General features: G+C 39.2%; 1 protein-coding gene across 1 annotated transcript; it reads left to right on the forward strand.

The window, feature by feature from the left end:
- Positions 1-11,714: 11,714 nt before the first annotated feature.
- Positions 11,715-12,431, forward strand: LOC141607375 (uncharacterized). Its single transcript, XM_074426727.1, has one exon. It carries the CDS (start codon positions 11,715-11,717, stop codon positions 12,429-12,431), a length of 717 nt encoding a protein of 238 aa, XP_074282828.1.
- The last annotated feature ends 562 nt before the right edge of the window (positions 12,432-12,993 follow it).

The following is a 12,993-nucleotide window of genomic DNA, read 5'->3' on the forward strand; positions in this document are numbered from 1 at the left end:
TTTTTGACCCGGACTCCAAATATACTCTAATTAATGTCAAAACGGCCGTAATGGCGCGTAGATGACAACCAAGGGAGTAGACACAAGTATTTGAGCTATCACTTGACGATAAACTTATGAACTGTCATAAATCGTTCCGTATACCAAACATGCGACCCAATCATCACCGGGTGTTTGGCGGGAGGTGCAGAAATGAGGTATCTATAGTTGTAAGTTACTACTTTCGCCTATTGTTTTATTTTTCCATTTTTTTATTTGTTTAACCCTTTAATTTTCATATATGTATAGTTTCTATTTTTACTAGCTTTGAGTTCAACATGACAAACAAAATCTTATATTTCACCTCTTTCATAAATTTAAAAAAAAAAATTAAAAAATTTAAGTTGCAAACACACACACACACAATTGATGCAAACCTTTTATCTCCGTCTCATAACTTTGGTTATCAATTTACCCTATTTATTTAACTTTATTATCTTCTTAATGATGATCTTTTTGCTTTCCCCTCACCATTATATAACAATAATCATAATTTCCATGTTATTCAAAAAATTAGTATGTAAAGTACAATATTATAAAAAGGCAAGACTAAATATTTCACTAAATCATCTCACTAAGTCATGTGTCATAAAAAAATTCATTTTTTATTATCATGTGTCACATGCTTATTAGTAAAAAAAATTAAAAAATATAAAGTCTCCAACATACAAATAAATTAAAAAAAATTGATTCAAACTTTTTTATCTCGCTCTCATGACTTTAATCATCAATTTACCCTATTTATTTAACTTTATTACTTTTTATTTAATGATGATCTTTTTGCTTTCCCCTCACTATTATATCATTATATAACAATCAAAATTTCCATTTTATTCCAAAAATTGGTATGTAAAGTTTACATAGATAACTAGAATATTTTTTTACTTTTTTTCTTTATTGTATATTGAATTAATTAGAATCTTATTTTATTATTATTTTTGTATTTTAAAATTGCAGGAGGATGATACATACTCACATAATTTAAAAATATTACCTTAAACAACTTTTTATTAGTTGAATATGCAACTCTTTTCACTATGAAGTTTCATGCGGCGGCCCTAAAACCCCATCTATAATCTATACAATCTAATCCAAGGGGTACTTAGAAGGACAAATTTAATTAAATGTAACATGGAAATTTTAATATGATGTGGATTATCAATTTATAGTTACATGGCATTGATTTCATTCACTCATCTATAAATAAATCTATACAATTTAATTAAATGGTACCTAAAATGACAATTTTTAATGTGACAAAAGAATGTAAATGTAATAAACTTTTTAATTTCCCCTCATCTTTATACCTATTAATAATTAATACATTCTACTAATTTAGCGTATCACTTTTTTCTTAAATGATGAATTTTTGGTTTCCCTCCTCATTTATACTACCTATACACATTGCCATATTTTTGTCTACGATTATCATCTCTTGTGTTATCACAATATTTCTACTTGTCTACCTTAAACACCTTTGAGATTTTATTTTGTCGGTCTAAACACTCTAATTCATTAAATCAATAAAGAAAACTTAAAATAACGCCTAAATATTTGTTGGAAGATAAACATTCATAGTCCATAATCTTTAATAAGCTGATTAAAACAATAAATTATTAACGATCCCGTGATTTTTACGGGCTCCAAAACTAGTTTATTAAATCGATCACCTACACCTTTGCTAGACGGAAAAACTCCATATGAAATTTTATATCGTAAAAAACTCAATTTTGATAATCTTAAGGTTTTAGGATGCTTGTGTTACGCTCACAACAAATATGGAACCAGAGACAAAGGAAAGGGGAAAACAGTGTATTTTTATTGGGTATCTACATAGCAAAAAGGGGTGGAAGGTATACGATTTAAAGGAAAAGCGAGTCCTTGTTTTACGCGATGTCATTTTTTATGAAAATGTTTACTCGTATTTGGATTTCGAGGGGAATATAAATACACAACAAGGGGACATGGTACAATTGCCTCGTGAACAGGGGACCATTACAGATTATGTGGAAGACGAACATAATGACATACCCATATTGTGAGGGGTAGAGATGACTTGGATCAAGTCAGTGATAACACTGCGGATGTTGGAACCATGGAAGCCATGGCTGGTGGTACGGCTGGTAGAAGTGACGGGGACATTGTCATAATAGCACCATCGGCTAATGACATGGAGAATGAAGATTCTTTAAGCGGTGAAACAAAGGGGGAAGACGAACAGGACACGGGTGAAATAGCAGAGGAGATGATGGGTCGTGGAGCTCGACAAAAAATTGAGCCACCATGGAAGAAGGACTATTGTTATAAATCCACAAGAATCATTACCCCAAAGTCGAATGCTCACCACGGACAAAGGACATCCTCGTTGTCAAGTACGCGTTACCCTTTAGTCAATTACGTTATTACTGAGTGTTTTTCAAATTCTCACAAAGCTTTTCTAACCAAAATTGATGAGCACAAAGAACCTAATTATTATCATGAGGCACCGAAGTGTATCCAATGGCGAGAAGCAATGAGAAAAGAAATCGAAGCATTGGAAAAGAATGATACAGGGAAGATAGTCACTTTACCCGAAGGAAAGAAACCAATTGGGTGTAAGTGGGTATACAAAATCAAGTACCAAGCGAATGCAGACATTAAACGATACAAGGCAAGGCTTGTAGCTCAAGGATTCACTCAAGTGGAAGGGGTAGATTTTCATGAAACTTATGCGCCGGTGGCAAAGATGACAAGCGTAAGGTGTATGTTGGTTGTGGCAGTAATGAAGGGATGGTTTATAGAGAAGCTCTTAAACAACGCCTTTTTACATGGCGATCTCTGTAATACTATGGTTTTCTATGTCTATGGGTACTCTATCGAGTGGGGCTTACTCTGTCGAGTAAGTATATTTTTATACGAAACAGTAGTCTGTCTGATGGGTACTCTATCGAGCATGTGTGGCACTCAATCGAGTAAAGGGCACTCGATCGAGTAAGTTACTTACTCGATCAAGTAAGTTGGTCTTACGGGTTATTTTAGCCAGGTTTTGTTAATAACGCGTGATTAGTATAAAAGGATTCCATCACCTTTCTTAATCAGTTTTCACTTTTCTAAACCTTTCAAGAGAGAAAAAGAGTAACGTAATTCTCCTTCTTCGCGTTGTTAGCAAATCCCAAAGGCTAAGGTGGTCGGATCGTCGTGTTCTTTACGCCGTTGAGTTCGTCGTGTCGAGGGTAAGATCCTTGTATAGCTTTTAATTTCATTGAGTTTGGTTAAACCCTAATTTGGGGATTTGGGGATTTTTATGATTGTATGGTTAAGGCAGTAATTGTATGAATGTATGTATAGGAGGAAGGTTCGTAGAGGAGAGGTTTTGAGATAGCTGCTAGATCGTCTGATTTTGTGATTGCATTCCAAGTAGGGTTTCCCTACTCGGTATTAATTACATAATGTGTGGTGATTGTGCTGTAGTTAGTGATTGTTGATTGATTGAGACGGTTGTGATTTCGTATTATTGATTGATTCAGATGGTTTTTGATTTTGTGTTGTGAATATTGTTGTATCTGTTTGTGATCTTCGGGGTGCGTCCCTAGCTGAGTGGAGTCACTTGCGGGAGTGGCTTCACGCCCTTGATTCGCCCTCTGTGGAACCCGCCACATGAGGGGATGTGCACATTAATGAACATGGGTTTATCGCTCGATAGAGATGAGTGGGGCTTAGGTGGGAACGGCTGCGGTCCCCCACTGGCGGCGTGGAGTATCTGTTGCGATGGGTACTTTGGCAGGGCTACACACTTTAGTGTGTAGTCAGTTGTGTGGAGATTGATGATGGAGAATGGGGATTGATGTGTTGTTTGATCTGTTTGGCTTTTGTTCCATATTGGTTTGTATTGTGTAATTAGTACTGGCCCCGTTTAAATGTTTTAAAAACTGTGGTGATCCATTCGGTGATGGTGAGCAGTTATTGAGCAGGTTTGATATGATGCATATGGGCTAGCTGGGATGAGTTATCACTTGCAGTTAGAAGAGTCTTCCGCTGTGTCAGACGATATCCTTTAGTTTTTCAGTTTTATCAGTAGACAGTTTTGGATTGGTTGTATTTCATTGACAGTTTGGGTTTGAGACATGTAATCACTTAAATTATATTTACTTTTAAAGTACGTTTCTTTATTGTCTTATGATTATCATTGCCTCGGGTAACCGAGATGGTGATGTTCCTATAACTGAGTGGTCATGGTAAGGCACTTGGAGTATGGGGGTGTCACAAAGTGGTATCAGAGCGACGATCTTGAAACCTGTAACCAATGAACCTAATGAACATAGAGAGTCAAACTAAAATGAACCCGGGTAGGAATTGTAGGAGCTACTGCAAAGACTTGGGAGACGTCCTAAAGTCACGAATTCGCCCTACAATTTTGAACCGGTCACCATGGGATGTGAGTCGGAATTGCTATGTGTTTACCTTGTATGCTATGTATTCATATAGTAATGAGTTGTATGAATCGGTGGATGCATGTATGTGGAGGATATGAGATGTGTAGTGAATGAAGATGATGATATGATTATATATGTTGTTGGTTGAATATATGAATGGCATGATGGATTATTTATGATCTGGCATAATAAGGAACATGTGAATAGGAATGTTGTGTCGTATACGTATATTGTGTTTGCGTAAAGTCATAAAATGAAGTTATATATTCGTTTACTGTTGTTTCATATGCACTTGTTGGATGAAGAATGTGGTTGAAATGAGAATTGATTGGAAAATATGGAGTGTCAATTGCATGAGAATATGAATTATATGATTATGAATATGTTTATAGGATTTGTAATGTATGAGTATGTTTTGTGTTACGAAAAGTGATAAAATTAAAGCACGCGGGTGGTACATGATTGATAAGTTGAATATTATATGAGCATGATAGATGTTATTGTTTGGCTTTTGGTAGGTAGTAACATGTGGTTAGGGATAGTGGTTTTACAAGTATCGAGTCGCTTTTGTTCACCTTGTTGATGTTTAAGTTGTTTGAAAGAGAAAATCAAATAGTTATGTCGTCTGATTACAACAAAGTTGTCTTTAAACTGTTATTACTTGAGATGAATAAATGATTTTGATGTGATTCCAATTGGAGGTGATAGCGTGTTCTTTTACGATTCTAACGATAGGTCACATGCCCAAAACGACCAAGAAACGAGTGAGTTATGACCGTTTTACGAAAATTAGACAGTGCTGAGAAATGCGTAGGGTACTCGATCGAGTGGCCCTCACTCAATCGAGTGCACCTCTGGTTGCTCGATCGAGTAACCCTTACTCGATCAAGTAGCCCTAGTAATTTGTTTTACGTGCTTCTGACCTTCACCTACTCGATCGAGTAAGTCACTCACTCGATCGAGTGACCTGTACTCGATCTAGTGACCCCTGTTTTGGGTCATATGCTTATCTTTTGACTTCGTTGCATATTATGTTTAATTCAAAGGTGTTCTTTGACTTCTTTATTCATTGTTTTACGTATGTGTTGGTCCTGATGCGTAAGTTACCCAATCTTATGATGTAAGGTGTGGCACCTGTGGCGAGTATGAGTTTGGTCGGGTGGACATGAGTTACATGTGGTTGTGATAGATAGTGGAAAAAAGAAAAGGAAGATTGTTAAGGCTTATTGAGGCATGGAGCATGTTTTGTGAGATGAGAAGAGTGATATGATTGTGTGTTGAGTAATGAAAAAGTAAGTGAATGTGGGCAAGGGATGATGTAAGGCTACGGAACGTGAGAATGAATAGATTGAAAGGAAGGATGTGGATAATAGCAACTTGAGATGTGTAAGGAATTATGGAGAGAGATGATTAGATTGTGTTGGTTAAGAATGTATGTAATGAAAGATCGTTGTAGAGGGATGGAGAAGAGTGCTATATAGTGTACTTAGTGGAGACATGCCGCGACGTGGATTTGCAGATAGTGAGTGAGTTTGGGAATTTGTATTATCAAGAGGTGAAACTAATGTGTGATTTCCTTGGGCAATTAACGGTATGAAATGAGTTTTGGGATTCTAGAAAAAAAAAATGATTGGTGACGAGTGTGAGTGATAGCATGAGATGGTCTGGAGTGATTGGTGATAAGTGTGAGTGATAGCATGATAAGAGAAGATCCATGGTAAGAAAGAGTGAGATTATACTGATATGAAATAATGGGATTCGAGTTTTGGAACAATGAGAAGGTAACCAGAGCACTAAAGAGTTAGACAGAAGTAATAAGGAGTTGAACTATTAATTGGTATTGTTGAGTATAAAGAGAAAAGAAGGATAAAAAGTAAGCTGAGAAAAATATTGACCAGAGTTATGTGATATAGAAGTAATGAATCGTCGAGATGTGTAATACTATCATGAGGATGTTAGTTAATGGTTATATAGGAGTTTCAGGACAATACAATTAGTCATGAGTTTCGGGGAATTAAGGAAAGTAAGAAGCCGGGTAAAGAATTTACAAGATATGAGATCTTGGTGGTGGGTTGGGTGACGATGCAATTAAGGATGGAATTGGGAATAGTGTTGAGGTAATTTTTGTTGATGGATTTGATGTTCGTTATTTGGGATGTTAACCAAAGATAGGAAAGAAACCATGATGTTTGGAGATAGGTGTAAAGAGTTTGTTATACGAGCAGTAGGGGTATTGTGGTGTTGTCACTAGTGGTTAAGGGTGATGATAGATAAGAAGGATAGCAATTCTAAAGAGGTTGATTTTGTAGGGGTCGGATTGATATGTACGTTTGGGAGGAAGTATAAGAAGTGGTTATATGAGGCGGGTGCTAGTAGTTGAATATTAATGGTATGGTTATACTTGGCAGGAGGTGATGGTATGCGAATGGGAGAATATGTTATGAGGGGCATACGAGTTAAGCTCGGGCGAGAGGTAAACTTTATCAGGTGGTAACTTACGTGTTCAGGACTGACTAGTTGGATGTGATTACGGGTCTATGATGTGTATAAATGTTTGTGTGAGGTTCTGACCTCACGAGAAGTGGTATGGTGTGATAGACATAAAGTTGTTATCTGAATGTTCTGTAATATATATTGGATACGGTAACCTAATGGAATGATGTTTAAAAAGATAATAATTTGAGTGATTTGGCATTACTAGTTATGCTTGTATGTATTCATGATATATTTTATTCCGTGATATGTTAGGGGGATGATATTCATGAGGTTCTAATCTGTTTAATTCATATAATATGTTGCGTTGTGATTTAGTAAAGTGGATTTGAGTAAGTTTTCTTGTCCGAGAAGTTATTTCTGAGTCAGTGTTTATGGGATTGTGTAAGTTACGTTGTCTATCGGTGTGGTTGTGATGTCTGTCGATGTGGTTGTTGTGTCTCCGATGGTGATCCGGGCACGGTACTTCGTGTTGTGATGCGGGTACTTTCGTACTGCGGTGCGGCTGTTGGTGGCGGTGTTGCGATGCCGTCACCGGTTGTGGTGGAGTAGGCGAGATGATTACGATACGAGTTTTCGAAAGTACATACCAGTTATACATAGATTGTTGTTTTGTTTGTTGCTGTTCCTTGTGAGTTTCGGTTGAACATATAGACTGTTGTTTTGTTTGTTGATGTTTCTTGCTAGTTTCAGCTTGGGAGTGAGGGTAGAGTATGATATGGAAGAGAGTTGTGTATGTTTCCGTGGTTGTCATGGCATAGTGATATTCTGTTGATGAGACACAGTTGTGAGAGGTTGTTACAGTAATTTTGATCTTGTTTTAAGATGAGGCATCGGTAGACATAGTCATGGCAAGTGATTCGTGGAACATGTGTTGTACAAATCTGAAAGCTGCAAGTGGTCCATAATCTTTTGTGGAGACAGTGAGTATAGGGTGTTGGATATTAGTGTCATGGTAAGTTGTGGATGAGTTTTGCGGTAATCAAAGAAAAGAACTTGAGAATCTAGTGTGAGTGTGTGTAATGATTGTGGATCGTGAGTTATGAGTATGGAGATAGGTGCATGTATAGAAGAATATGTCATTTTGGCGGTAATAGGGAACAATTGAAGTTTTGGTTCAGCTAAAGATTTTGTGGTATAGGTTAGGTGGTGTGCCGAGTGAATTGAGGTATGAGAACTGCTTCAGTAAGAGAGCCTTGGATATAGAAATGGTGAGTGTTAAGATTATAGGCGGTTATCTCTGACATGCGGTGGTGATGAGGATAATGAGAAGATATAGCTAAGGATTTAGTATTAGTGAGTTACGAGGACGTAACATTTATCTTAAGAGGAGTAGGATGCGATAAAAGAGAGTTTCATGGTTGTGTATATTGTAGTATAATTCAAAGTAGAGTGTTGGTGTAGCATAAAGAATGAATTTGTATATTTATTGTGGTTAATGTTGTTAAAAGGCCATGGCCGTGCTTGTAGTAGTGTGATGTCTAGGAAGGTGAGAATATTTCGATAGTGTTGACAGCTGGATGATGATATTTATGAGTTCGATAGTTTTGGCAGTTGGATGATGATGTTTATGAGCGTGAGTAAACTTCAAGGACGAAGTTCCTTTTTAAGGCTGGTAGAATGTAACATTCCGTTTGATGTTATGAGTGTCTTGATATCGCATTTTCTAGTGGATAATATGTTAGTGAAACGGAGCTAGCGGCGTTTGTGGATGGTCGTTGGTAGTGTATGGAGTTAGTGTCGAGAGAGACTATAGTGTGGTGGATACGATATCTTGAGACATGTTGTGGAGGTAGGCATAGTTTCTGGAGGTAGGCATAGTTGGTGGAGTTGGTGTTAAGAGTTCCTGTTTGATAGGTGGGGTTTCGTTTTGAGTTCTTAGTTGCGTTATTGTGTCTTGGTCGAGTTTGTATGTTTGTTTTGAGTATGGGTTGAACTTCGGGGACGAAGTTCTTTTTAAGGAGGGAAGACTGTAATACTACGGTTTTCTATGTCTATGGGTACTCTATCGAGTGGGGCTTAATCTGTCGAGTAAGTATGTTTTTATACGAAATAGTAGTTTGTCTGATGGGTACTCGATCGAGTATGTGTGGCACTCGAGCGAGTAAGGGGCACTCGATCGAGTAAGTTACTTACTCGATCGAGTAAGTTGGTCTTACGGGTTATTTTAGCCGGGTTATGTTAATAACCCGTGATTAGTATAAAAGGATTCCGTCACCTTTCTTAATCAGTTTTCACTTTTCTAAAACCTTTCAAGAGAGAAAAGGAGAGTTACTTAGTTCTCCTTCTTCGCGTTGTTAGCAAATCCCAAAGGCTAAGGGGGTCGGATCGTCGTGTTCTTTACGCCTTTGAGTTCGTCGTGTCGAGGGTAAGATTCTTGTATAGCTTTTATGTTTTTTCATTGAGTTTGGTTAAACCCTAATTTGGGGGTTTGGGGGGTTTTTATGATTGTATGGTTAAGGCAGTAATTGTATGAATGTATGTATATGAAGAAGGTTCGTAAAAGAGAAGTTTTGAGACAGCTGCTAGATCGTCTGATTCTGTGATTGCATTCCAGGTAAAGTTTCCCTACTCAGTATTAATTACATAATGTGTGGTGATTGTGCTGTAGTTAGTGATTGTTGATTGATTCAGACGGTTGTGATTTCGTATTATTGATTGATTCAGACGGTTGTTGATTTTGTGTTGTGAATATTGTTGTATCGGTCTGTGATCTTCGGGTGCGTCCCTGGCTGAGTGGAGTCACTTGCGGGAGTGGCTTCATGCCCTTGATTCGCCCTCTGTGGAACCCGCCATAGGAGGGGATGTGCACATTAATGAACATGGGTTTAGTGCTCGATGGAGATGAGCAGGGCTTAGGTGGGAACGGCTGCGGTCCCCCACTGGCGGTGTGGAGTATCTGTTGCGATGGGTACTCTGGCAGGGCTACACACTTTAGTGTGTAGTCAGTTCTGTGGAGATTGATGATGGAGAATGGGGATTGATGTGTTGTTTGATCTTTTTGGCTTTTGTTCCATATTGGTTTGTATTGTGTAATTAGTACTGACCCCGTTTAAATGTTTTAAAAACGGTGGTGATCCATTCGGGGATGGTGAACAGTTATTGAGCAGGTTTTATATGATGCATATGGGCTAGCTGGGATGAGTCATCACTTGCAGTTAGAAGAGTCTTCCGCTGTGTCAGACGATGTCCTTTAGTTTTTCAGTTTTATCAGTAGACAGTTTTGGATTGGTTGTACTTCATTGACAGTTTGTGTTTGAGACATGTAATCACTTAAATTATATTTACTTTTAAAGTACGTTTCTTTATTGTCTTATGATTATCATTGCCTCGGGTAACCGAGATGGTGATGTTCCTATACCTGAGTGGTCATGGTAAGGCACTTGGAGTATGGGGGTGTCACAATCTCGATGAGGAAGTTTACATGAAAATTTCACAGGGCTTCGGATAGAAAAGTGAGAATAAAGTGTGTAAATTAATGAAATTGATTTATGGGTTGAAGCAAGTGTCCCGAAACCCATCTAGTCCAGAGGATTGGGATGCTTGTCATTTGACAACCCACTCTGCCTGCAGCAGACACCAGGTAATGCATTGCTAAGCACTCCGTCAGGATCTGACTTTCCACCTTTTGCAGGTACGCCCGTATACCAGACATCAGGATGGCAATATGGAGCTGTCATCAACACAGCAGTTCCATCATGCAGCCAATTCACCAGTGGAGCCTGGGTCGGAGGTCTGCAGCAGACACCAGGATGACAGACTGGATCTATAATCAGTACAACACCAATGACGAGTCATCCAGCATCTGGCCAATTCTCTGGAGGATCCTGGTTAGGAGGCACTCATGTTGGTTCATTCCCGCTTGTTTCTAACCCCATTGTAGGAGCAGGTAATTCGCTGGAGCAGCAATACCTGGAGCTGAGAGGCCTGATGTACAAGATACCAGGTGTAGCACGTCCATTAGAGAAAGCAGCACAAGATAGCTATGCAGACTCAACATTCGTGGACGACATAGCCCTCGTTGGCGTTCCCAAAAGATGTGTACCACCAGCCATGCCGCTCTATGACAGAACCACAGATCCACTCGATCACATCAACCACTACAAGCAGAAAATGATGGTGATAACCGCGACCGGACCCTTAAAGGAAGCTTGTATGTGCAAAGGATTCTGATCAACCTTATCTGGAGCAGCCCTGCAATGGTTCGTCAGCCTGCCCAATAAAAGCATAACCAGCTTCGCTGACTTGGTCAATGCATTCAACCAACAGTTCGCTAGCAGCAGAAAGCCAGAGAAGCAGACCAGTGAACTCTACCGGATAGTGCAAAGGTTTGAGGAATCCACTCGTGATTATTTGAACAGGTTTAACAAGGAGAAGGTGGCTATTCCAAAGTGCTATATACCAACCACTATACAAGCCTTCCGCCAAGGGCTGCACCAGGGTTCAGATTTATACAAGGACCTGACCAAACATCTGTGCACTACCTTTGAGGAAGTACAAACAAAGGCAATTGCTGTTATGAGACTAGAGGAGGACTCTGGACCCAGAAGATCCACTTATGATTAAAACTCAGTATCCAGTATATTACGTCAGTAAGTCTCTGCTTCATGCAGAGACCAGGTACACATCGCTTAAAAAACTCGTCCTTGCACTCGTTATGGCATCCTATAAATTCCGTCCTTATTTTGAGTCTCATATCATTTATGTGATAACTAATTATCCTCTCAAGACTATCATGTGGAAACCAGAATTGTCAGGAAAGATGGCTAAATGGTCCTGTGTCTGAGGCTGACTCTGGATCTGAAAATCAAACACCTCAAGGTTTTTAGTGATTCCAAACTAATAGTTAACCATGTGAATGACTCATATGAAGCCAGGGACTCCAGGATGATGGCATACCTAGACGTAGCAAAAGAGTTGACCCTCAGATTTGTTACGTTCAACATCAAGCATATTCCCAAGGACCAGAATGCAGAAGCAGACGCCCTAGCCACCCCGGGGGCAACATTCAAAGCAGAAGCAATCTCCACAATACCAATTGTCCACGTGCTGGAACCAGCGATACTGAAACCTGAACAAGAAGCAAGAGTTTTGTGCAGCACCAGTGGTGAGGAAGAAACTCCAGACTGGAGGAAACTGTACCAGGACTGGCTGCAAAATGATATCCTACCAACAGATAAAAAGGAGGTAAAGAGCTTCAGAATGAAAGCATCCAGATTCATACTAATTGATGGTGTCTTGTTCAGGAAATCCCTCGCTGGACCCTACCTTAGATGCCTGAATCGGGAAGAATCTCAGGTTGTTTTGCATTCTCTCCACAGTGGAGAATGTGGAAATCATGCAGGGGGCAAGAGCCTGTCCAATAAGGCACTGAGGCAGGGATACAGAACCACACCTAAGGTCGCAACAGGACAAACCCCTTTTAATTTGGTGTTTGGAGCTGAAGTAGTTATTCCATCAGAGGTCAGGGTCCCAACCCATAGGTAAGGATGCATAACAGAAGATCGGAACCAGGTGGAAATGACAAGCAGTCTAGACACGATAGACGAGCTCAGAACCACCGCCCAAATTATGATGGCTTCGTACCAACAAAACGGTGGCCAGGAGCTATAACAAGAATGTAAAGGTAAGAACCCTGCAGGTAGGAGATCTGGTCCTGAGGAAGGTATTTCAGAATACCAAGAACCGGTAAGCAGGAAAATTCGCCTACAACTGGGAGGGGCCGTATCAAGTGGAAAGCATAGTTGGAAATGGAGTATACCGACTCATGACTATGGAAGGACAAATTGTTCCCAGATCCTGGAACATCATTCACTTGAAAAAGTATTTCACCTAAGCGACCATCACGTTCAAATAACCGGGTACTCAGTCTACCAGATGCGACTCCGCCAGGTTCTAGATCTTGCCTTAAATATTCTCTAGCTCTGAAAATTTGATTGATCTCTAAAAAAATGTTCTATGTTTTCCTGCATATATTTTGCCTTCAACACTCTCTGGCTCTGAAAAATTTTCTTACGTATATTTTGCCTTAAATATTCTCTGGTTCTGA

The sequence above is a fragment of the Silene latifolia genome, chromosome 10 (assembly GCF_048544455.1).
Source record: "Silene latifolia isolate original U9 population chromosome 10, ASM4854445v1, whole genome shotgun sequence".
In the NCBI taxonomy this organism is placed as follows: domain Eukaryota; kingdom Viridiplantae; phylum Streptophyta; class Magnoliopsida; order Caryophyllales; family Caryophyllaceae; genus Silene; species Silene latifolia.